Genomic DNA, 27,454 nt, shown 5'->3' with positions numbered 1-27,454 from the left:
TGTATATCCTAGTGGTAGTGGATTATGCTACACGATACCCTGAGGCAGTGGCTGTGTCCTCCACTGAGACAGAGAAGGTGGCAAATGCTTTGTTAGAGATTTTCAGCAGGGTAGGTTTCCAAAAGAAATACTGTCTGACAGAAGTGCCAATTTCATGTCAGACCTGCTGGCTTGTCTGTGGAAGTCCTGTGGGGTCAAGCACATGAAGACCACCCCTACCATCCCCAGACTAATGGTGTTGTTGAGAGGTTAAACTCTACAATCAAGTCCATGCTACTGGCATTTGAAGATCAGTTTAAGAGGGAGTGGGACAAATATTTACCCCATGTGCCGTTTACTTACAGAGAGGTTCCCCAGGAATCCACAGGTTTTTCACCCTTTGAGTTGCTGTACGGGCATAGGGTGAGGGGACCTCTAGATTTAATTTGAGATGGGTGGGAAGGTGAGTGTGAGTTTCACAAGGAATCTGTTGTGGCATACGTCCTAAACCTCAGGACAAGGCTTAGGGAACTCATGGGCGTGGTCCAGGAGAACCTGGCAGAAGTCCAACAACAGAAAAAGTGTGGTATGACAGGAATGATTGAGCTAGAGCGTATGCTGTGGAGCAGCAGATAATGGTTCTCATTCCTGTCGGACACAACTAGCTGCAAGCAGTTTGGGAGGGTTCCTACAAGGTGGTAAGAAAGGTAAGTGATGTTAACTACATGGTGGAACTGCTAGGCAGACAGCAGGGGCACAAATTGTACCATGTTTACATGATGAAACCTCACCATGATAAGGAGGCCCTTGTGCTGAGCATTTGCAGTGGATTGCAGGACGAGTCTAAGGGAGATCTGGGGACTCATCTCCTCAGTGAGGCTCGGGCTGACACCTCAGTGGAAGAGGTAGCAATGTCCCAGCAGCTATCTCCTACCCAGGTTCGAGAAATCAGAGCAGTGTTGCAGGAATTTGGGTACATGTTCACTGGGAAACCAAGGTGCACCCACCTGGTGCAGCACCAGGTGGATACAGGACCCCAAAGGCCTATTAGACAGGCCCCTTATAGAGTGCCTGAGAGAGTGTCAAACAGACTCTGAGGGAGGAAGTACAGGAGATGTTGGAACTAGGGGTGATTCAAGAGTCCAACGGTCCCTGGGCCTCCCCAGTGGTGCTGTTGCCAAAGAAGGATGGCAGCACCAGGTTCTGTGTGGACTACAGGAAATTAAATAATCACACAGAGTCAGATGCTTACCCCATGCCTAGGACAGATGAGGCCTTAGAGCAGCTGGGTGGGGCTAGGTATTTTACAACCATTGATCTTACCAAGGGTTACTGGCAGGTGCCCTTGACTCCCAAGGCTAGAGAGAAGTCAGCCTTTGTGACTCCTTTTTCTTGTGTGAGTTCACAAAGATGCCCTTTGGTATGAAGAATGCCCCAGTGACTTTCCAGAGGCTGGGAGATCATATCCTAGTAGGAGCCAGAGGGTTTGCCCTTGCTTACCTAGAGGATATTGCCATCTACAGCCATTCCTGGTCAGAACACCTTCAGCATCTCAGGGAGGTGCTGGGCAGACTACAGAGGACAGGGTTGACCATTAAGCCGAGCAAATGTCAGGTGGGTATGGTGGAGGTCTCCTACCTAGGACATAGAGTGAGGAGTGGTAAGATAAGGCCAGAACCTGCCAAAGTGGAAGCCATTCAGGTATGGCCTGCACCTGTTACTAAAAAGCAGGTGAGGGCATTTGTAGGGACAGCAGGGAACTGCAGCAGGTTTGTCCCAGTTATAGTACCATAGCTGATCCCCTCACAGGCCTGACAAGGAAGAACATGCCAGATAAGGTAGTGTGGACCCCAGCATGTGAGCAGGCATTCCAGAAGCTTAAAGAAGCTTTGGGAGGACCCCCATGTTAGCCAGTCCAGATTACAGCAAAGAATTTGTTGTGCAGGTGGATGCTTCAAATCATGGGGTGAGGGCTGTACTTAGTCAGATTTCTTCAGAGGGAGAAGAGCACCCAGTGGTTTATCTCAGTCACAGGCTCCAACCCAGGGAGGAATGCTGTGCAGTGTAGAAAAGGAATGTCTAACCATAGTGGGGGCACTGCAAAAACTTCAGCCTTATCTGTATGGAAGGAAATTCACTGTTATGACAGATTACAACCCCCTAACATGGTTAAATAGAGCCAGCCAGCAAAATGCCAAGTTGCTAAGATGGAGCCTGGGGTTGCAAGCATATGTCAGTGCAGCACCGCAGTGAGATTAGCAATGCCAATGCAGATGGGCTCCAAGACAGGGAATGGGGTGAAGTACACTCAGATAGACCTAACCCTCTCAAGCGGTGTTTCTCAAGGGTCACTTGAAAAACTAGCTTGAGTTCTCTGGGGGGGGGGGGGGAGAAATGTGAAGGCTACCAGCCTAGCCATATAGAATTGTGCAGATAATTCTATCATTTGTAAATATGAATGTAAACTACTGGCTTGTTGTCTTAAATGTAAAGAAAAGAAATGCTGTTACATGTGGAACTGGAAATAAATGTGACAACTGTGCACTCTACTGACCAAAGTAAAGCCTGTGGTGACCCTTTGAAGTGGACAGTGGTGCCAAAAAGTCTACATGAAGAAATTATTTCTATTGTTTTAACCAAGAGTTAAATTGCTAGATTTAAATATGCAAATGTATTTTTATTGCTCTGTTCCTGACCAGCTGCAAGATAACAAAAGGGAGATGTTAAGAATGTAAATGTAGTTAATGTATAGCCTGGGAACACTAGGAAAGTGTGAAATGGTGTAATGTTCTATCAGAAATGCAGTTTCAATTTAAACAGTGAGAACCAGAGATTATTAAGCATATTTGTCTTGACCATCTAACTCATCAGCAGTCTGCTTGTTGTCACATGTGAGTTATTTTAGAAGTGTGTTTTTTTAGGAATAGCTAGAAATTAGAAAGATTAGCCTGTGTTTTTCTGTGATGTCAGAACTGTACTACTGAATTATTTTAAGTATTTATGTGTGATCTCTGAACTCTTGATTAGCACTGTCTGTGTAGTAGAAAGTATTGCCTTGTGGTTTTAATTATTTATTATTAAATATTTTAAAACCTTTTAACTGTGTCTGGTTTGTGTAGAGATCATTTAAGCTCTAGAGTACATTGCATATTTATAGAGTTTACTGTACATGTCACGCCAAATAAGCTTTGCCCGTTTAGTCACATCTACCAATTGGATAATAATATTGCATAGTAATAATTGGAAACCATTTTAAGGGCCTTTGAGTATCTGATAAGTATTAGTGGGTGGTGGTCAGTGGAACTACCATATAGTCTGGGAGAAAGGGGCACAGCTGGAGAACCTGTGCCAGCCTTTCCCAAGAGTGTCTGTGTGGTTGTATAAACTCTTATCTCAAAGTGCGTGTGTGTGTGTGTGTGTGTGTGTGTGTGTGTGTGTGTGTGTGTGTGTGTGTGTGTGTGTGTGTGTGTGTGTGTGAGCTACTTGGGCAGGGATATGAAGCACTGGTTGGGCAGAGAGGGTGCTAGAGGTTTTAGCTTGCCCACTATGCTGAGATCTGGACCCTGTAGCTGTGCCAGTGGGGAGTCTTATTGGGGACCTGGAGAGCAAGGGAGCGACCAGCCCCAGACCGACTGATCTCTGTGTGCTCTTAAGGGAAATTGCACTTTACTGTGTGTATTTGTTATCCTTTCCTCCTATATGAGACACCCTCTCTGGTGTTAGTGGTGAAGATTGAGGCTCCTTGATTGCTGGGCCAGGGCATGGGTGTCACAGACATATTTGTTTTTTTTTTTTTCAAAAAAGCAAGACTGTAATGCCTTTGCAATAAAATCCTCAAGCATTGTCAGTAAATTACTGTATAGGACATCATGGTATAAAGTCATATTCAGCAATTGCAAAATACAGCTCATAACTGCTAATGCTTGTTATCATTGTGTTGACAATATAAAACTGTGTTAACTTGCTGTATCAAAAGAAAACTAAAGGTTTTGTTTCCCAATGTGTTTCTAGTTAATAGCAATATAACGTGACTAAAAAGTACATACTAATTTAGACAGTTTTGTACTTAAAATAAAACAGAGGAAATTTATACAGTGACAAATATGTTTAAAAATGTATAAATGCATGTGCACATCTATTTGCTAGTTAGATGCATATACATGTATTTCTGTTTGCTAGCGTACATATATTCTGGTACAGCTTGAGACAAGCTGAATGTTCAGTGTCTGGAACGTGCTTCAAGGACTATAGGTAAAAATGCAGCTGCGAGACAAGGCACAACACAGACATCTGCATTTCATTTGCATCATTTTGAACATCAAAACAGAAGGAATTACAATATTTCCTGAATAAAACTTAGTTAAGAAAATGCTACACAAAATAGAACACAAGACAATTTCAGTTGTAAAAAGCATACAGCTTTGGATAGCATTTAACACAAATATAACACCATGGTTAGCTGAACAAGGTCAAGCATAGATAAAAGTAGAAAAATAATCAAAGACTAACATAAACATTTCTGTAAACAGCTCTATCTCTATTAGATGCTGTACATTATCTCAGAAATGTAACAGTTCTGGCAAGGGAAGACATCATGCAAAAATGTCACAGTGTGCAGACAATAACACAAAAATAAGAATAAACATGGGGAAAAAAGGTATGATTTCTACCAATACTCTGTATTTGTATGAACAACACGGTAATACAAGAAAAGGACCATGGGTTAAAATACGTACCATTTTGGGTAACAGGCCAGTGCCTCATGTAGATCATAAGGTAAAAATACCATCCACTTGTACTATGATAGGACAACAGTACCAGAAAACAATATTGTACTTCAATATTACATTTCCAGGTTTTAAAGATACCAAATGCAGATTTAAAAGAGCTTGGTATGAAAACTAGTACGACAAAATATCTCACAGATTGTAGATTTACAAGTACAATGGAATCCTACCATTTAGTAAGTCATTACAAATATCTTTTATAGATTACAGTTTAGTACTAATGTATCTAAATATGTAAATGGACAGTATTGCCTTCAAATTTCAAAATGTTTGTTAAAGTGGCACCACAGTTTGTATGTGTGGTTTCAAATAACCCAGTGTTAATAGTAAAAGACTAAAACAGAAGCTGATACTGCCCATAATTGGTAGGACATATTCACAAGATGGTCCTCATCTGGGACCAAATTGCTAAATTGGTTAATACATCCTGTGTTGATAGTTTTAGGGGTCATAATAATGACAGCTTAAAATTGTTTAATATGCTGCAGGTTGCAAAGAGTTGCAATAACTTAGCAAAGTCTTTTCTTTAACTGAAGTTTAGTCCGTTCCTCAAAAAAATACAATAAGAGGGAACTGCAATAATAATAGTTGTTGTTGTTTGTCTTTCGGCTTTTCCCGGTAAGGGGTCGCCACAGTGGAACTCCGGTCCGCTAATGATTGGCAGTAGATTTTTATGAAATGCCGAGGTGCCAGCTCGACACCCAACCTTCAACGAAGGCATGCCCATTTACGCACGCATGTCTTTCGAACGCTACCCAACCGCGGGGAGGACATGCAGACTCCACACAGAAGGCACTCCCCCAAGCCAAGCCGAGAATCGAACGGGAGAACCTCTTGCTGTGAGGTAACAATGCTACCGCCGTACCACCATGGCTACAACTGAAATAATAATAGTATTCTGTTTTATTTAGTATATTCACTGTCTTTTCAAAACTGTTGCTAGCATAAGTATTAACTTGAATAAAAGCTGCAAGAATGATATGAAATATAAAGGGTTAATTTAGAATAGTAAAATTATGAAGTAGTAAGGTTGCTGGCAAACATATATAGCTTAATTAGATATTTGCATCCATGTAACGGAGTATGTTATTGAGAAAAAAAGTCTGTAAAAATAGCTGTGCATATGGCAGCTGGAAGGACATCAACAAAGTAAAGATATGTAACATCAAGCAAGATAAAGTTAGAACATCAAGTTTCAGATAGTGCTGGAACACCACGTTTCAGATAATGCAAGACTGAGTTTCCCTGGACCACTGAACTTGAAAAATAATCAAGGACAAATCACAAATTAGAAGAACAAAGAAAAGTGTTATTTAAAGGAAGATTGTAATACATGAGACTGAGAAAAAAAGTCAGACTTTTGGTTTAAATATGTGTGTGTATAAACAAGCTTTGGGAATTTGCCATAGAGAGCTGACAGCATCTGTATTGCATGCTTGTAGATCCAAACGAAAAATGTAACAGTAAAGTTGTACTAACTGAAGCAGTTTTTCTCAGTGTATTTATTGTACTTAGTACAATACAGTATTAAAGTAGTTGGTCATACTAAGAGTTAATATACTGTGGCAAGAAACCAAAAGAAGACGTGCGTATATAATTTTTCACTTTGAACTTGTATAAAACTAAAATGCAATTTTTTTTTATAAAAATAAAATGATCTGCTACAGAAATATTAAATAAAATATAACCAGAATAATACTGTTTTGTTTATATTAACATTTAAACTTGTTAAAAAAAATCTGCTTGTATAATCACATTCTACACAGCTATGTTCCCAGTTGGTCATTGTGATCCAGTGACCAAAATGTCTTATCTGTCTATAAACCTAGCAAATCTGCTGGACATTATCTGTACTTTCACAAGATTGCTAAGACCTAAAACTCCTTACATGTAGCCATCAGGTCTATACCCTCCCTGCCATCTTTCAAAACTGCTCTGAAAGACTTCTTAGCTAAAATCTGACTATGTTCTTGCTCAAAACCAGGATAAACTATATCCCTAAACGTGAACAAGTACCTTTTCATTCCTTATACCTCCTTACTCTCCTTTCTTCACTTGCTTCTTTACTGCTATCAGAGTCTCTTCCCTGACATTCTCTCTAAATATAGCATATGCCTGTTTCTCCATCACTTCATATTACAATTCCTGTTTCTATTAGACTAACTTGCCTTTAATTTGTCTACACACTGTCTAAACTTTCTCTAAATATTAAATAATTGGCATATAACTTGTATTGATTCTTAACCAATGTTTCATATTATGTCCGATTTGGTGTAACAATTTAAACTTCAGATGTTTTGTTTTATTTTTGAAGATTGCAAAATTGTTCTTAAAATGTTTTGTAATAATTTGGAGCTTTTCTCCCTGGGCCTCCACTGAAAATGGGCTTCTTCTTAGTTGGACTTTCACGATAATCAAATGTTGTGACCTTTTCACTCATTGTTTGTTTGTTAGTTGGGATATTTTGCAGACACCCTAATGGTAATGGACATCAGCTGGGTATAACAGCTCGGTGTTTCTAATGCTTAGTCAAACAGTCCGCTTGTGCTGTGCTGATGTGGTCATAAGGTCGAAACATGTATGTCCACAGCTAGTGGGGTTTTACTTTATTGGCCTGAATTTGTCCATTAAACGACTTAAAAAGAAAAAGTCATGGTCATTCAGAATTTCCAATTAGCTGAATCATCTGATGCTCGTAAGGGTAATTTGCATATATCCCATGTGCCTCTAATACAAGAGGATTGAGGGGTCACTCGGTGGAAATTCTAGCTTGGCTAGAATTTTCTCTTAGTTTTTACTGACAATCAAATGTTAATAAATAAGTATCCTTCAGAAAAAGCACGCTAACACAAAACTTGTTATTCTAATGTTTAAAAATACAATATTTTAAATCTGTGCCTAGTTTTGAGTCTTTGTTGCCCCATTATTTAAGGCTTTATCCATATTTCTTGTGTTAGGAAGTTGAGAGGTATGCTAGTAATACTGTCCCAATCTGCAGAGTTTCCAGACACTGGTATAATAGACAGGTATTTAATGTACAGTTCTCTGAATCACACTTTTGTTAATTGTGGTTATTATTCATGGGGGCTTTGTCCTTGCTATAAGATGCAGTGATATCAAAATGTGTTATACTAAGTATGGGTTTATATGGAAATTAAGTCCCCTTTCTGGATGTTGATGGGACATTGCTACCACAAAGTGTTGACTTTGTATTATATTGATTGCCATTCGTTTTTGACTAACAGAGGCTTTTGATGCAATTTCTTTCTGGCCTCATCCCATGGTTCTGCGGTATAGAGTAGTAGGGTAGTATTCAGTGTCAATAAACTTTATTTACAACGGAAGTGTCAGAAAACAAAAAATATCCAACCTATACTAGAATTGTCAGCTGCAATGAACTGTAACTATAAATATAGTTTTCCACAGAGAAGGTGAGCCATTGATGTATCTTACCCATTCCTGCTCATTGTCCTGAAATCCAGCTGCTAGCCCAGCAAACAAAAAAAATGAACCAAAATGTATGTCAACAGTAGAATTTGCATCTTAGAAATCTGATAAAAAGTATTAACACAGAAGTTTCAAACTTATACTGTTATGTAAGCCTCGAGTACACATATGGCCTGTATTAAAACTGCATATGCAAAGTAAAGGGGGAAAAAAGCAACTTAACCTTTTAAACCCATTAAGGTCATTAACAGTCTCTGCAAAGAGAATTATGTGCACCAAAAAATATTCACTGAATTTGTAATTTTCAACAATAAAATGTGTGTAAGCAGTGCATTGCTTAAACAAAGCACAGAGATATATAACTAATGTGCTTCCACACACACACACACAACTACGTTTTCTCTGGTCTCACAGAGCCACACACTCATACACACACTTACTTTGTCATTCAGTAACACACATACTTTATCTGTTATATGAATGGCTAGTTTAAATTACACACATACACACTTTCTCTCATAAAAACGAACCACTAGTTTAACTAACACACATACTTGTACACTTCTACACTCATAAACTCACTCACACTTACCTGAGCACAATACCTCTCAAACTCTTAGAGCAAGAAATCTGGACAAAGCCATAAATAAATGAGGGACAAATGCCCAAAAATAGGGACATTTTTTAAATATTGCTTTTACAAACTTAGAAGGTTGATAGAATAACAGGTTTTGCATTAGCATGAATTTTCTGAAGGGTATGAATTTTGAAACTCAAATGTCCGTCATTATTTTCTATCTTCAGTCTCTAAATTATTTATCACTAATTTGCCAGAAATCCATAATTTTCTGAAAAACGGACCAAAAACATTAGGCAAAAATCTGGACAATGGACATTCTGTGAAAATCTTTACAGTTGAGAGGTATGGCTTTGGCCAAAATGAGTAAAGCAACTGCTGTCAATATATGGCATACTTGTAAAAAAAAGATTAGCTGTGGCAAAATGAATTATATCACTTTAATACTTTGTATGTTATTTTGATTTTGTGACTGTCATGCAACAACTCTGAGGTGAGAGCAGATACGGTGAAATCTTCTAAAAACTGACAGAAGAAATATCTCTAGAGGAAGACAAAGAATGATATCAAAGCGACTATGACTGTTGTCTTGCAGAGAGGACTAAACAATCCATTTCTCTCTTCTGTAAATAGCCACTTACATAAAAACGTATCAGTTTTAAACTTTTATGAACTAAATGTAAGTAGTAATCAGCAACCCTCCCCCATCTGTGAATGTAGAAGAGCAGCATATTTGTTTGTTTCCAGATACACTTATGGGATTTAAAACAAGGTTAGGTAACTGCAAAGAAACATGCTCTTAGCACTCTGTGCACAATATAACATGAACTGTAGATGCATAGATATAAACACAGCACATGTTTGTATGTCAAATTCAGCAGAATACTTTGTGTTGCCAAATGGTGAATGTGCGAGCACACATGCATGTGTGTGTATGAACAGCAGAAAAGTACCTCCACCACAGGCTTCAGATTGAAGCACTCAGTATGGTATTGCCTTTTGTATTTTTAATTTAATACTCAGCATTAATGCTGATTCTGATTTGAGGTTGAAAGCCGTTCTGTTTAGGATACAGGTGTGCTGTGAACTATATTGGCATTTATGTGACAAAGGGGTTTCAGGTCCTGGTTATTGCATACCATTTTGTTGCAAATAAGAACTACATGAATTATTGAGAGGAAATTACTTTGCGTGCTCAACACTTTTTTCAACGTTTCAGTAGTACTTGTACGGCTAATTTAAATTCAACAGTAAGTGCGGACTGAGTTTACATCTGAGTCAATTTGCGTGCATGTGAAGCACTCATGTTCCTCCTTAAAGGAGAAGATGCTTCCACCATGGAGTGTTTTTTTTTTTAATTTATTGTTGAAGATTCTTAAAGTGAGAGGGAGGTCACCCCCCCACCTCGCCCTATGGTTCCGGTGCCCTTGTACACCAAAACTGAGATTTAAAGAGACCAATCGGGAATTTGTGGTTCCTTATTATTTTGATCTCAAAACTGGGAAATACCAAGGAATTCTATAAGTTGAGAGGTATGGACAGGAGCACAGATCTGTGAGATGTAGTTTTGGAAATTTAATACAAGTAATAGCAGCATAATCCATGTTATAGGCTGCCTGTTGATAGCAGACTTTTAAACAACTGTTTTTTTGGGGGTTTTTTCACTTTTATAGTGAAGCAGGACATTGCTCCAAGACTCATATTTAGGGTTAATATAAGGTGTAAGATGATTGACATGTACATATTTGTAGTGTCCTAAACTGAATTAAAAAAAAATCCACAGTGCATTGCTCTACTCCTGTATGGTATAACAGACTTTACGGTTTTCCATACTATGCATGCTATAAATTTTAAAGTGCTTTAGTAAAATTAAAGGTTATGTTGCTTGTATCTTCCTCACCTTCATCTGTTAATGTCTGAGCTATGTCAGTTAGGCCTTATGCACAAAACCCTAGGGTGGGCGGTGTTCCCAGCTAGGCATCACCATAAACCATTCCAAGTCTCAGCTTTGTCCAGTACAAACTCTTGACTTTATAGGAGCGCTTCTAGATACAAAATCACAAGTGGCAAGCCGACTTCAGACAAGATTGGAGACTTAAGGAGTCATGTATTACACATCCTTATTCTTCATTCAACTCCAGCCAAATTCATCTTGTAACTCTTGGACTCCATGGCAGTTTCCATAGTTCTAGTTCCTTTGGTGTTTTCACATGAGAATACTACAATGGACCGTAGTGGTACAGTGGTCAGTAAGACATCCCCATTCACATCATAAATGTTTACAGACCACACATCAGATGGTGAATTCATGCTTCCTTTACCCAAGGCCCTAGTGCCTACAGACACCTCCCAGTTGGGGTGGAGGGCATTATTTCAGAAGTGCAGTTCAAGGCCTGTGGTCTCTGACTGAGGCCAGTTTTTACATCAGTGTCCTAGAAATGAGACCAATCCTATATGTGTTGCAGGTGCTTCAAGATGTTCTTCCTCTAGGGATGTTTACAGTTCAGATGGATAACATGTCGGTAGTCTGGTACATTAATAAGCAAGGGAGAACCAAATCTTACCCACTTTACATGGAGGCAATAAAAGTGTGGCAATGGGTGATCTCTTCTAACTGCTTTCTCTTAGTAATGGACATTCCGAGAAAATCCATTGTGCTAGCAAACGAACTGAACAGGTCCATTTTATTTTATCAGTGGCAGACTTGATCTTTTGCCAGAGGGGTCAACCATGGTGCGATCTTGTTGCCTGACCCAAAGTGCAGCAGGTAATTTGCCCTGAACCTCTGAGGGGAGTCAGTGATATATGGTCTAGTTCATGATTGGCCCTGTGATCAACTATACGTCTTTCTTTCCACTCTTCTTATCTCCAAATTTATTCAGAAAGCTTACCAATGGAATACCAAGGTGATCCTCATTGACAAATTCTGGCCTTGCCAGGTATAGTTCCGCTTGCCTCCTTGGGTGTTAGAGCCTCTTCAGGACTTTCTGTCTCATCCTTCTGGGCTGCCTCGCCCAGACATACTATCCCTCAAACTGACTTCATGTTTTTTCCACTTCCAGTGATGGCAAGAAGTTCCAGGCTCTCCTCCCCTGTTCATCATATCTTTATGTCATCCCAAAAAGGTTCTACAAGGAAACTTTATCAAATTAAATGGAAAATGTTCTCTATTTATTTGGGCCCTTCAGAGACGGTTAGACCACCTTTACCATGCCAGTTACAGCTATTCTTGATTTTCTAGCTTCCATTTTCACTGAAGGCACTAGTTGTTTGACTGTTAAGGTGCAGTTGGCTGCCATCTCAAATTTTCACCTGGGTGTAGATAGTACATCCTTAGCTTCCTTAAAATTGTGCAAAGCCTTAATTAAAGGTGCCCTACAACTTTACCCCCAGTAAAAGATCCTGTACCTCCATGGGATCTTACACTAGTTCTTCAGGACCTAGGCCCCCTTTGAACCATCAGCAAAAACAGAATTAGAATTTTTGTCGTGGAAAACTCTTTTTCTAGTTGCCATTATCTTCCTCAACTAGACAGGTATCCAAACTCCAAGCACTCTCTTCTCAACCATCTTACCTACTTTTTCAGAGAGACAGGGTTTCACTTCAGACTAACACTTCTTTTCTATCTAAGGTGGTGTCAGAAAATAGCATCAACCAGTCAGTCAGCCTACAAGTCTTCTTTCCAAACTTCTCAAAGAAAGGAGAATACATGCTTCATTTATTAGATGTTCACAGACACCTCAGATTGTACATGTGCAAGACTAAAGATATGAGGAAGTCAGAACAACTGTATGTTTCCTTTTCTAAAGCTAAATTAGATAAAGCAGTGTCAAAAGTGACTCTAGCCGGGTGGCTTATTGATTGCATTACCTTTACTTAAAGAAACAAAGGCCTGTCATTACCTAAACATCCTAAAGCACACTACACCAAGTCTATGGCCACATCTTCTGCTTTTTGGTCTAAAGCATCTACAGATTACATCTGTGAAGCTGCTACATGGTCCAGCGTTCATACCTTTATAGTTCATTACTGGTTGGATATATTATCAAGGAAGAGGTCAGCATTTGGCTCTGCGGTAGTCTGGAATATCCCACTCAAGATTACTGTAGCTGGGGACTGTGTTCCATCATTTGAGGAATGGATGGAAAAGACAACATCAGATGTTATAGTTATGTACTCACCATAAACCTGCATCTGTGTTGTCTGTTTTTGTCCTTCCTCAACTTCCCACCACCTTTCCCTCTTCCCTTTTTGTCTAGACCCTGCTGTGACCCTGAGGGATATTCCTGACTAGTTTATGCTTTGTGGACTCCAGAGTTTTCCTTCTCTAATTTCTTCCCTATTTTTCACATTTTCACCCTTGGGGTTACTTAACTCAGAAATTTCTACTGGCTACCTTTTTCCATTTTGGCGTTATGGTTGACTAAATTGAGGGCAAACTCGATCTGAAATAACTCACAAGTAGCTGGAGGATTATGGGTAAGAGGACGAGCTTGGAGCCTAAAGTCTGTCAAGTGGCCGGGGATGGATCCAAGGGTTGGATTCGAGACCCATCAGTTGAAGATGGATGAAAACAGACAACACAGATGCAGAGTTATGATGAGTACACAACTATAATATATCCTATGTCTCTCTTATTTACTCACTGCAGGAGCTTACTTTGCCTTCCAGTGTGCATTTGTGCTTCCATATATACTCGTTGAAGGTGAGAGGCTAGTGCATGAAAGTCAAGTGTATGTTCCTCTGCCATATTCAGCATGCTGTGAATCTTTCCGTCACTGGACATTAGCACTGTAGATTACCAAACCACATCGCTACCTCTGGATGGGCAAGCCAGCATTAGTAATTCACTTCTACACTTCCCTTTTGGTTTCTTCATTTCTCAGGTCACTGGCTGATCCTTGGTCACCTTGGAGCAGTCAGGACTCTATCTTGCAGTTTTGCAGAGGTAGGGATGTGCCATGTAGTTCTGAAACTAACAAGTGTAAAACTGGTAACTTCACTGGCAACTTTTTTCCATCATAGGAGACTGGACTAGTACCTGAAATATGGAGAAAAGCATATGTGGTGCCCTTTAACAAAGTTGCAAATATGAGAGAGGCAGAAAACTATAGATCAGTTACCTTGCCCTCAGTGGTTGGAAATTTAATGGAATCATTTATAAAGAAAGTAATTATAAGTAAGTTAATGGCTACTAGATCTAAAACAGCATGTGGTCACAGCAGGAAAGCTGTTTCAGAAAGATCTAAATCTAAGTGATTCCTTTGATCAGGTCACTAAAGTAACCGACAAGCAAGCTGTGGGCAAGGCCTGCATAGATTTTTGTATTAAACCTGCAAATGAACTAAATGTCTTTGCTGTGATTTGAAGTAAATTCCATTGAAGTACTGTTGTTATGTTATCAGCTCTGCCACTATGATTGCTGAACCTTGTACATCCTTATCAATAATAATCCTTGCCTTTGCACAGTCCACTGGTAGTAGAGAGAAATTAGTACAAATATTACAGAAATTTTGGTTGCTTGTAACTGAACACTTAAAACAAAAACAAGTGCGTCATCTGACATTTGAACTTAGGCCTTTAGAAATACCATCCTGGCTGTAGAATCAGATGGATTACTGTACAGTTGACACACTGTTATCCCTGGGCACACAGTCTTTTCCAGTGAGTAGCAACTCAGCTGCAACACAGACAATTACTGATTAGAATCACAAAGGAAAAAAAAAGTCTGCATATTATGGAACATATGCAAGTCAAAATGACAGTCAATTAAATGCCTCATTTGGCACTTGGACCAAAATACCACAGACACAGTTGGACCACTTATATTTTTGTCACTTGTTTGTGACAGTTGGTGGCATAACTGGACTGATGTTGCAAAAGAATGTGTTTCAAGACTGTAGGTTCATAGGCTCATAGAAAATTACTAGGCTAATCGCTTAAGAGCTCTTACAAGCCTAGCCAATCTAACCCAATTTTATCCAGTATATGACCCCTAGGGGCAAGAGGGTAGCATGGATGTGTGCCTGTGCATTGAGTATCTTACAGATTGCCCTGTCCATAAGGGACACAGGCAGTACCCCAGGTGTGAATTTGCGATTTCCCATCCATTAATCCAAACTGGATTTGAAGAGGGCCGGGGAAGGGCTCTGCTTAATATGAATAGGAAGCATGTTCCAAAGAAGGGGCAATATCTGCCTCTGCAGAATGTTTTGTTGGAGTCGCTGATTAGGTTTATATCCCTAGATCGGGTGACCCTCATGTAGTCTGACTTGCAGATGCATAGCAGCTCCATGAAGGTTGGATTTGTGAGTGCCTTGTAGGTCAGGCATAGGTCACCCCCATATTAATCAGTAGCAGACAGAGTAAAGGGATAGGGCTTTGTGAAGAGTCTCTTAAGTGCTACAACAGTTGTATGTGCCTAGTCAAGTGCATGCCAAATGGCGCATTGTACTCGATTATTGGTTTAATGAGGTCCGAGTACAGTAGGACTATAATTTCCTTGGATCTGGATGTTGTACCTTTACTTATAAGTTGTGCCACATGAAAGGACTTTCTCAACACTGTGGACAGATGGCAGTTAGAGTTCAGGCTACTATCTAGCTGTATACCTAGATCTCTCATGTCTGAGACTACTCTTATGGGTGTGCTTTTGATGTTGTAATTTGCAGGGGTATGTGACTTCCCAAAGAGTATGCTAATGCATATTTTCACATTAAAATTTAGGCTATGGTTCTGGCACCAATCATTTGTCTGATCTAGACCCTCATGAAGGATATCTGCATCACTGGGGGATTCAGTGATTGCCCCCAGCTTGCAGTTGGCAAACATTGTCATCCAGTGGCCTTCCACATTAGCATTGACCTCAGAGAGGTATATTCTGAAGAGGAGTGGTCCCAGCACTGAGCCACGTGGCACACCACTAGTAACTGGCCTCTTGCTGGATCTGGATTTGCCTACTTTAACCACATATGTCCTGTCTGTGAGCTAATTGGCTATCCATCTGGTGATGTTGGATTTATGCCCAGTTTTGTAAGTTTTTTTATAATACCTCAGTGGGGAATTATGTCACATTCCTTGACCAGGTTGAGGTAGGTGGTATGCACTGTTTTACCCTCCTACATGGTCTTAGTGACATTCTTAAAGAAATCCACTAGATTCAGTAGAAATGACTTGCCCTTGACAAAGCCAAATTGGGTCAGGTCCAGTGTTTGGATGCTTCCTATTTCATTATTTATCAGGTCCATGATTATTCTTTTCATGGTCTTACATATAAGACTAGTTAAACTTATCTGTAATTTTCTTGGCCAGTAGATGCTCCCCCTTTATGCAAGGGGTGACTGTTCCTGTCCTCCACTCTATCGGGACAAAGCTAGTCTGGAGGCTATGGGTAAACAAAGACAGTAATGGGCCTGATAAATCCTGATTTAAGCTGTTTAAGAGGCAACCTGCTATATTGTTAGTCCCCATTGAAGCCGTTTTTATAGGTTCATAGGTGTTTAGCAGGCTAATGACCACAAGAGCTTTTTTAAGTTTAGCCACGCATACCAAATCTCTGACAAATTCTGGTATCCTTGATAAGTGTAGGGCTTGGGAGATGAAACATTTACAAGCAGGGACCTGGGAGATGAACCATTTACAGGCTGCCTGTGTCTGTTAAGAGACATGAGTGCCTAACTAGGGATAAGTTGCCTGTTCTTTTGCTTATTTATACTATTTACTGCATTTTATTGCCATCCTCCTACTTTTATACTGTATTTGTTTAACTGTGTACTAAACTACACTGTTGTACTGCAATTGTCTGCTTTACTGTGCCTGTTAAACAGAATTCTATTGCCGTTTTCTCTGTTTACAAAGATTTTTTGTTAGTTTCACTGTTTGCTAGTATTTACTAGTATTTTTCACTGTTTTTAAGCTATCTGTTATGCTTGTTCTGGTTTTCCCACCAAACAGTGTGTTTAAATAACTGATCTGTTAACTGTTTAAAATATTCTTTAGAGCCTTCCTGCTGATTTTCTGCTGTTTTAAAATAAGTGTCTCACTGCTATTTTTTGTTTTTTTAAACATTCTCTAGTGTTTCCCACTGAGACTAGGGTAGCTAGTAGCTGTAGCATAGTCCAGATACAGGCTTGCTGCTTCTGGAACTGTTTGTAGTAGTTTGTTTGTTCTGAGCATGTTTTCTAGAACATCTTGGATGGGGTGGGGGTGCTATCTGCACCTTTGTGAGAGAATTGTGCTGATTGGGACTTCTCTGGTAAGGGAATCCCAGTCTAGGGCTTGGAATAAGCATCCTCATTGGTCCTTTTGAATATTTTTATTTTTTTTTTTCAGGTTTTTAGCTTCTGGTGTTCAGGACCTGCATTTGATTAGATTTATGTGTGTTTATGCATCGTGCAGCACCATGCATTGCAGTTGTGGCCAAAGCCGGACAGTTAAATTCAACAAATTTTCCCTAAAACCCAGGCAGAAATATCCATCCACTGAGTTCTTCTGTGATTGATTCTGAATAGCCATCCCTAGTGAAAAAAGTAATCAACCTAGGATTATTGATAGTTAGACTACCCTGGTTTCTTCTGCCAACCTTGTTGACTTGGGTCTGTTGAGGCAGTGTAGCAATTGTCTCATGTACACAGACAACCCTCTACTAATAACACACTCTAGTACAGAGTGAGAGAGATGTATTTACACCAAAAATCTAGAATCCATACTCTCTTTCACTCAAAACAGTAATACGGAGAAGGTTGTCATTTCACCCAACATTACATATGCGCATGGTACCACTACCCATACACGTAGTATGCACGTAAATCGACATATGTGGAGGTTCTCTTGAAAAATTTACTGAAATACCAGAAACCTCCAAAACAAATGACTGCTACAACCAACAACTAATACAGCCCCCACAGCACCCATGATATACAGCAACACCAGTGTCTCTCACCCACCAAGCCAGTAAGGTGGAACGCTCAAAAAACAAATTTTCTTGTCATTGGAGTCTCAGTAATGAGACACATGTATGTCCCACTCACCAGGCTGGACAAAGAGAAAGTCATGGTCAGCTGCCTGTCCGGTGCCAGGATTCGTCAAATCATGCATGCATTCAGGTCTCTTAGCAACAAGTACCGTTTTGACTTTATCATAGTTCATGTTGGTGTGAATGACCTGAGACATACCTCAATGGACTATATGAACAGAGACATGGTTGAGCTGTCTGAGTATGTGTCCCAGGCAGGTATGTCCCTAGCCTTGAGCAGCATACTATCCTCACCTGGAATGATGCCACAGTATAAACAAAAAATGATTGATTTCAATAACTGGATAAGTTTTTGGTGTCATTCAAAGGGGATCCAGTTCCTGTCAGTCTGGAAAGCCATGGTCGACAAACCTCGCTGCTTTGCCAAAGACGGTTTGCACCTGGCACCTCTAGTCTTTCAGCTGCTGGCAAAGGCTCTTGTCTCCCCCCTTAGTGCCTTTTTAAGGCAAGGTCTCGAAAACAACATTACTGATATGAGATTAACCAATCAGAACAAAATAAGGATCAAGCTGCTAAATGCTAGGAGCTTAAACCAAAAGCTACACTTTCTGGAAGCACTTCTGTCACTAGAAGATCTAGATGACCTGGTGCAAGACATCAGAAAGTACCCTGGCCTTGCAAGGCTACAAAGTCTTTCACACCTCACAAAATGAACATGTGGAAATCAAAGGAGGCAGTGTTTCAATCTATATTAAAGATACATTCACCTCCTGTCCAGTTAGACTGGATAACTCCATGCAGTTACTCCAGGTTCAGCTTAAGGGGGAGTAAGACCCCATTTAAGTCAATGCCAGTTATAGAACCGCCTCCATGGGTTACTACACCCATGAAGCCTAATTGACCAAAATGGAGACTATCTAAATTTTACCGAACACACTGGTTAAGGGGGTTTCAATTATCATACCATCAATGGGGAAACCTACACTACCCCTAACTCACTAGTGCAAAAGTTCCTTGACTGTTACCTCAAATGCCTTGGTACAAGTTGTCCGTACCCAGACAAGGGGAACAAATATTCTGGAGCTGGTCCTCACCAAAATGTCAAAAAGATGCACTGCTGCAACTGTTAGACCCTCATTTAAAAATTACCACAAATCAGTCACCTTCGAGCTGGCACTAACACCAGATACTCACAAAGGGTGAGATCAGACTAAAAACCTTCACCAAGGCAAAGTATACCCTCCTAGATGAAGGTATAACTGCTTTTCTAGCCCCACTCCAAGCTGGAAGTGGTAATTATGCCGAAGCTTGCACTAAAGCCCTATAAAATCACTTGCATAAGTGTATAAACTCAGCCATACCAGAAAGAATGAAAGCCAGAGCCCCAAGTAAAAATAAGCTAAGCTGCCATGGTGGACATCGAGCATCAACAAACTTTACAATAAATGCAAAAAGTTGCTGTCCAAGAAAACAAAGGCAAGGCCCCAAAAATGGAAAAGCACCCTCCTCAGCTTCAACAGGCAAATAAGACAACTTGTCAAATCCTCAAAGGGCTCCTTTGAGAGAAACTTAGCAAGTACAGCCAAGGATAACCATAACACCTTTTACAGCTACATGTAACCTAAAAGGTAGGACCAAAGTATGTGCAGAACTAGTGGACAACGGTATAACACACACTGACCCCACAGAGATGGCAAACCTGCTAGTGGATATGTTTGGTGAAACATTCACTCCCTTATCCCCTCATAACTTATGACAAACTTTCCCCCAAACTGCTCCCCACCCTACAGATCTGAAGAGAAGGTCCTCAAAGCCTTGTCCAAGCCCAAAAACACAGCCTCTATAGGAGCAGACAACATCCCATGCTGTCTTTTAACCAGGCTAAAACATGAAATAACCTCACCAAGTACTCTTTTCAAACATAGCCTAACCACAGTCTTTTTTCCTGCAGAATGGAGAACAGCAACAGTTATTCCCTTGCACAAAGGTGGCCTAGCAAAGACCCCGGGAATTACAGACCCATAAGCCTGACCAGCCTCATCTATAAGGCCACGGAATGTATCATTATGGACCTCATAAATAAAGACATAGGTGACCTCCAAATCCTGGATATTACCCAATTCGGCTTGGTGAAGGGCAGATCCTGCTTGTTAAATCTGGTAGATTTCTTTGAAAATGTGATTTTTTTTTAAATGTGACCAAGGCCATTGCCGAGGGCAGATCTGTGCACACAGCATAACTCGACCTGGCAAAGGCTTTCAGCACAAGCCCTCATTCAGGATTACTGATAAACTTAGCAAACTGAATGTAAACACCTATGTTGTAAAATAGGTTGCCAATTGGCTCACAAACTGGACACACTATCAAAGTGGGTGACTCCACATCAACCAGCAGACCTGTTACCAGTGGGTTGCCACAGGGGTCAGTGCTGTGCCCCATACTGTTTGGTATATTCAGGTCAAAACTAAGGGGTTGTGGCTGACCAAGTTTGCAGATGACTGCAAACTAGGTGCATTCATTGAATCCCCAAATTATGTCAGTATACTGCAGGACGGTCTCACACAGACCTGTAACTAGTGTAATAATCGCGTTCTCTAACTGAATGCAAAGAAATGCATCATCATTTCCTTTGGCACAAACACTATCAAATCATCAGCAATACCCTAAGTACCCATGAAGTAGTAAGGGACCTGGGATCATAAGTTGACTGCAACCTTAACTTCGACCACCATGTGTCTACTGTAGTAAGGAAAGCTTTCTATGTCGTACACTTGATTATTAAAGGCATTGCCTCGAGAGGAAACCCCCCCTTACTCGGCACTTATCTGGCCCATAATTGAGTATAACACCCCATTTGGAATGTACCATACTAAACACTTGCAGCAGTTAGAGGGACCTCAAAGGTTTCTAACAAAGAAGATCAAGAAGCTCCAGCATGTACCTTACACAGACCGACTAAAGTCCCTATCACTGTACTTGGTATTGTACAGACTTCTTAGGGGAGACGTATGGCTGGCCTACAGAGTAATCCAAGTCCTAAACATAATGAACTTGCTGCATATCTGTAAATCAGATGGGATGGGGCTACCCATTCCAGGGACCTAAATATAGCCTGTGACTTAAATAGGACATGCTGGAAGGACAGATGTATCTCCCAGTGCCTGCCGCATATTTGGAACAGGCTACCAATTCATGTGAAACGGAGCACCTCTATGAAACCGGTTAAGAGGAACCTGGACAAGTGGATGGGGTACAGTACATTCTTACCAGGGACAGAGCCCACAATCCTCCTGGACATGGGCAGTCATCACTAAATGCAATCTTAGGTATTGACTAACATTTCTATGGTATTACATTGGAATGAAACGGCTAGGCTTAAAATGATCTCCGGAGTGAAATCCTAGTAATCTCCTATAATCTCTCTCTTATGATCTGATGATATATATATATACACAGACACACACACACACACACACACACACACACACACACACACACACACATTGCCCAGAGGTTCGCCGGATATTTTTAGTCCATTTTTCATAAAAGTGTGGTTTTCTAGCAACTCACTAGCAAATCAATAAAGATTGAAGTCAGAAAATAATGACAGGCATTTGAGTTTACTTCATCCTCTTCAGAAAATGCATATTAATCTAAAACCTGTTATTCTATCAACTTTCTAACTGTGTAAGAGTAATATTTAAAAATTGTCCCCATTTTTGGTCCTGTCTCCCCCATTTTTATAACTTTGTCCAGATTTCTTGATCTAACAGGTTGAGAGGTATGACACACGCACACACACATACATATATATATATATATATATATATATATATATATATATATATATATACACACACACACACACAAACACGCACACACACATATATATGTGTGTATACATATACATACAAACATATATATATATATATATATATATATATATATATATATATATATATATATAAACATACATACATGGGTCTACTTTGATTCACTGAAAACTCATTTCACTGAATTTCAAAACACTCACACCAAATCGCTGAAAACTCATTTCACTGAATGCAAATCTTCTTTTTTTTGGCTTTTCCCAGCTGGGGGTTGCCACAGCAGATCACCTGTCAGCTCATGATTGGCAGTGGAGTTTTACGGTGTTGAGTTGCCAACCTGGCACCCAACCTTCCACAGAAGGCACACACATGCATGCCCAGGGCCAATTTAGAGTGTCCAGTCCACCTACAGTATGTCTTTGGGATGTGGGAGGAAACCGGAGCACCCGAAGGAAATCCACGTGACCACAGGGAGGACATGCAGACTCCACACAGAAGGCACCTCAGCCGAGGATCGAACCGGAGAACCTCTTGCTGTGAGGTGACAAACCGCTGCACCACTGTGGCCACCCATTTCACTGAGTGTAAATACTGTTGGGCAAATAAAACGTACATGCCCTTTTCCCCACTGTAGTGCAACCCTGGAGTTAGTGTGTATGTATGTATATATATATATATATATATATATCTATATATATATATATCTATATATATATATATATATATGTATATATTGCGCTTTTTGGTGTTCTGCAGTTTCGTTGTTTTGGTCTCCTTCAAAGCACTTTCAATGTTCTGGTCTTTCGGTGGTTTGAAGGAGACATATATATATATATATATATATATATATATATATATACATATACATATATATATATATATATATATATATATATATATATATATATACACATATATATATATATATATATGAAAACAGAAACTGGTAACTAATAAAATTTATTTTTATAAGTTGGTTTATATTGATTTTCTTTTCAGCCATCAGTGTGTTGCAGCTTGGCTTGCCGGTTTCTGTTTTCATGTGTTTTTTAATATATAGATAGATAGAGATACTGATATATAGATATATGTAGATATATGTATGTGTAAACACACACACATACACACAGGCAATGGCTACAGAAATGTTAGCAACAATACTGCTGGTTAAGGGAATAACTGAATATGACCAACATACCAGCTTTCTGATGCATAATTTACAGTAGTGTTTCCTTAGATGGTTTATTTAATTTTAAGACACTTAACTGCCGATAAACAGAATTTTAAAGTGAGACTAAGAAATCACACAAGTCTCCAAGATGCCACTCAACAGCCACAACCCATGAAAAAACGACGAGTGTCCTAAATGACACAGTGGAAAGCTCCACTCATATTATGCTATTCCAAATTGTATTGGCTTAATTTTTACACTTATTATATATTTTGTTTTTTGCAGTTTAGGATAGTTCCCTCCACCTCATTCTGTAAATTTCTCTTGCCCTCCTATAGTAGTAACTGCTGCAGACTGATATACTGTCCTGTACCTGCTATAAAGGATGCGGCATCAACACTACAGAATAAACATGTGCCGAGATAACTGCTTATGGAGTCATATCTAAGCTGTTATGATTTAGCAAGAGGGCTGCGATGTTTGCCTTTAACATATCCATCCATCATCTTACATTTAATGATTTCCTCCATTAAGTTGCAACTGTTTACGCTAACAGAATTAAGACTCCTGAAAAAGTCTTCCTCACATTTCCCTGACAATAAATAAATATGTAAATAGCAGAACAGTGTTCTTCATCCTGACCCTCTGCTTCTATATGTAAAGGTCAGAGCTAATAGTTGGCTAATATATGATTTTTAATGCCCAGAGGAGAGTTACGCAACTCATCTTTCCACTGGAGTAGAATATATTTACTTCATTAATTTCCGTTAGTGAAGAACAGAAAGCATGGCTCTGCTTGTAAATTTAAAAGGAGAGCACCTGGGTTATTCTTTTCCAAAGTAGTTCCATCTGCACACTAGCAGTGTGTCAGCATGAGTGCGGATCTTGTCATAGCAAATTGCAGGCTGTGATATACTGATTTTTTAATATGTAAAAATGCAAACTGCTAGAGCAACTGTTGCAAATATGTTTTCCAGTCTCACTAGTCTACATCAAATGATTTAGCAGAAAATAAGAATTATTGCAGAGAAGCAAACTATTGACATGTCAGTCTAAGCAACTAGTTGAAATTACTTAAAAATTCATTGCAGAAGCAACTCACAAAGCAGTACTGTGTGAAGCAAGGGAACCCAAATGTTGAACATGTTTATTCCACATGGAATTAAAAAGGGACCAGAATAGAAGTTTGCATACCATTCTAAAAAAAGTTAATGCCATGCATAGGATTGTTAGGTGACTAGCCAAGTGGGTGGCAATGTTTCAGCTTCGGTCCAAGGCAGCAATGCAAGTTTAGTAACTGTGTAGTGCCCCTTCAATTTGAAAGTTTAATTCCTAGCTCCACCTTCAGTTCACAGGTAATTAACCTTAATTGACCTGTTTTAATTTCTGTGTGACTTACAAGAGACACAGCTGTGCTCTTTTTCTTAATTTAAAGAAAATAAATCACAATATAGAAACTAGAAGAAGGCAGTGAAGAAATACAAAGTACAAAAAACCAAAAACAAACAAATTTTTCCCTCATAGCAAGTTGTTGCAGAGTCTGTGCGAGCTTATCCAGTAAAGCCTCCCTCTTCTTCTCGCGTTAGTGAGCACAGTGACAACCTGTGTTTTGGTGATAATTGGCAATGGAGTGGTGGAGAGTATTTTTGGGGGGAGAACTGGGGGTGATGGGGAGGTTAAATTCGAGCTGAATTTGTCAGCCAGCAGATTTGCTATATCTTCCAGCTCGCTGAGTATAGGCGATGCCATCTACAACTTATTCCACACATTGTTGGGTGTTGTTGTTAAGATTGAAAACTGAAAAATGTCTTATGGTTGTCCTTAGCTTTGGAGACTGTTTTAACCTGCAAGTCTGCTTTCAGAGACTTGACTAGTTCCCTGGTTTGCTTGTTTAGACTAATGAGGGACTTTTTGCTGTGTTGTGCAGTTTCCCTCTTACTTCTCGATAGAATTTTCTTTCTTTTGTTGCATATCCTATTAATACTAGGGGTCCACTAGGATTTTTTTTTTTTTTTGCAGTTTGACCTGGGTTTATTTCATTGCCTGTTGTGCCTTATCTGTAATGTCACATCCGCAGTAATATAAATAAATACTACATAATTATAATCTGCATGATGATTTGTTATGTATGTACATGTGCTTAGTTGTTTGAAATAAGTATAAGTAAATCAGCCAAATGTCTTAGCTGGGAACTATACATGAAAGAACAAAACTGATAACACTCAAGCTAGTTAAACATGATCAATAACACAGTGTCAGAATACTAGGATAGAGTCCTGGAGGTGTGTGTTTATTTCTCATGGTGCTATGGAATTTAATAATATGTGTATGCAATTATCTGTTTTTATTTGCTTTGTTTTTTCTTGCAGGTTCCATTGATTGAAGTCCAAGGCCCTTTGCTGGTTGTACAGTTACTAGAAACAACACTGTTGTGCTTAGTGAATTATGCCAGGTGAGACTTAGAAAAAGCATTTGATATAAAAGTGAGCAGGTTTTTAAGATTTGCCAGAAAAACATTGTACATATGCATGTGTTTGAGGGGGATATGTTGAAGACTGAGCATATAAAACCGTAGTATTATTAAGTAAAGGAAGACCTATGTACTGTGTTATCAGTAATTTGCAGGCGACCTAGATAATGGGGTCTCACAATACGTGCATTCAGCATTCTGACTCTAAATGAGCTATGAAATATCAAGCAGAATATAAAACAACAATTCTGATATGATTATGAAATCTTATACTTCTAAATCTGTTGGATCCTAGTGCCTGTAACTGTCTGATATGACTTGTTGCAGTCAGCTGGTACCCATATAACAGTGTTTTGGGAATGGTACAGAAAAAGAGAGAGACTGCAGAAAAGACAAGGTATGGACTTGAATTAGGCTTTATAGTGCATGATGGTATATGCAGTATTGTATGGAAAGATTAACATGCAGAAAGAAAAAAATGTACTTATGGGAGCTCTTGTGCTATCAAGCCCAGATGTTGGGATAGCTGGATTTCACACGCAGAGTCATTTTTGGGGGGATTTCATATGGCTGCACACACATCCTTTTTTTATGCTGTAGCAGTATCAGAATGAAATTGCTCTGTGAACACTGAGCACACTGAGTACAATTCCATATTGATGTTGCAATGCTGGTGCTTGACTGGTGTTGGAAGCACAGAATGAAGTGCTTACAAAACTGAGCTGCCTTTTGCTGAATGTTTGAGTGTCAGGTTAACTAAAGTTTCATCTGCTTTTCTAGGCAGTGATTCAAAAGCATGTTAAAGATTCTGTGACACATACTTTAAAAAAAGGAGGGTTGTCTTTGTAGGGTAGCAGCAAGATAATTCAACCAGATACATATAAATCATGTATAAGTTTAGAATGGTTTTCTATCATGTGCTTGAGGGTAGGTTGCTTATTTTTTAGTTGCTCGAGCATGGATTCTCAAGGATGTAGTTTGCTCATTTGTATTTATTTGCTTGTTGCATATTATAGTGATCTCTCCTTGCTTACTTTTGTTTGTTTTTTTTTCCTCTCTCACTCTCCAAGATTTTAGCAAATTACAGAAAGAACAAGTAGTGTTTTTTTTTAACATTGGTGCTCTTTCTGTGAACTGTAGTGACTTCTGACTTAGAGGAGACAAAGCACTTCATGAAGGTGCAGGGGGCATGTCCCCTCTGCAGAAACATTTTACTGTTGTGTGCTATTGTACAGTATTGTACTTTGAGTACAGGTTGAGTAATCTTCTATGTACTCATGAATGTGGGCATCATTGAGAATTAATGTGATATATATAGTAGGCCCCCCCTTACAAATGTTGTTATAATCCTTTTCAAACAAATGTACTATTATTAAAATATATACATACACACAGATATATGAAGATGATGGGAAAAAAACAGTCTGTGGAGTCCACCGGAGTGTCGCAGATAACCCCCAACAAGATTAAGCATCCTTAATCTTTGCTAGCAAGCATCACTAGTCCTTGTATTTTAAGAATGTGTCACTTTAAATCTTGATAATTACAGACTAGTAAACCCAGCATACTCTGCAGGATAGAGAAGAGAATAAAAATGGAAGTCATACACTTAACTCTCACCAATAATGGATTAAAAGAATTTCATTCTTTGAACCTAGGGTTTCTTTCTAGGAAGTTATAGCAACACTAGATGAAGGCCAGTGCAAAAAATCTTGCAGGCATGGGCTAAGGGCTTCAGCACAGCTGTACATACAGGTATATTTGATAGATTCAGCATTACAAACATTACTCAATGTATCAAACAATGATTTAATAATAGAATGCAACAAATCTGCTTGTGAAACCTTCTCCTAACCACTGAGAGAATAACTAGCAGTGTCCCTCAAGTGTCCTCACTTGGGTCCTTTGCTGATTGGGATTTTTTTTCTGCTGTCAGGATAGAAAAAAAATTAATGACTAAATATGCAGGCAGCTGATAATTTCATAATGTATTTACATCTTCTGTAAATGCGTAGCTGATATAAGAACAATTAGCTAAAATACATACGTTGTGCAGTATATCACATTTGCAGAAAAAGAGAAATTATGGTTTTCATTATATGATGGATAGACAGCTGCTAGGATAGAGTTCCGGGTTAGAAACATCAGACTTGTTTGTCTTTTTGGCTTTTCCCAGTTAGGGGTCGCCACAGCAGAACTCCGGTCCGCTAATGATTGGC

At 39.4% G+C, this 27,454-nt stretch overlaps 1 protein-coding gene across 1 annotated transcript in view; it reads left to right on the top strand.

Annotated features, from left to right (window-relative positions):
- NAPRT (nicotinate phosphoribosyltransferase) overlaps positions 1 to 27,454 on the top strand; it is a 1,644,161-nt gene that overhangs the window by 361,622 nt on the left and 1,255,085 nt on the right. The window contains exon 3 of the mRNA XM_044067330.1: positions 25,135 to 25,217. Within this exon, the coding sequence (XP_043923265.1) occupies positions 25,135 to 25,217 (83 nt within the window). The remainder of the gene's footprint in view (positions 1 to 25,134; positions 25,218 to 27,454) is intronic.

This window comes from Protopterus annectens, chromosome 3.part1 (assembly GCF_019279795.1).
Source record: "Protopterus annectens isolate FY-2018-M chromosome 3.part1, PAN1.0, whole genome shotgun sequence".
Taxonomy (NCBI): domain Eukaryota; kingdom Metazoa; phylum Chordata; order Ceratodontiformes; family Protopteridae; genus Protopterus; species Protopterus annectens.
This window is presented reverse-complemented; position numbering and strand designations above follow the sequence as displayed.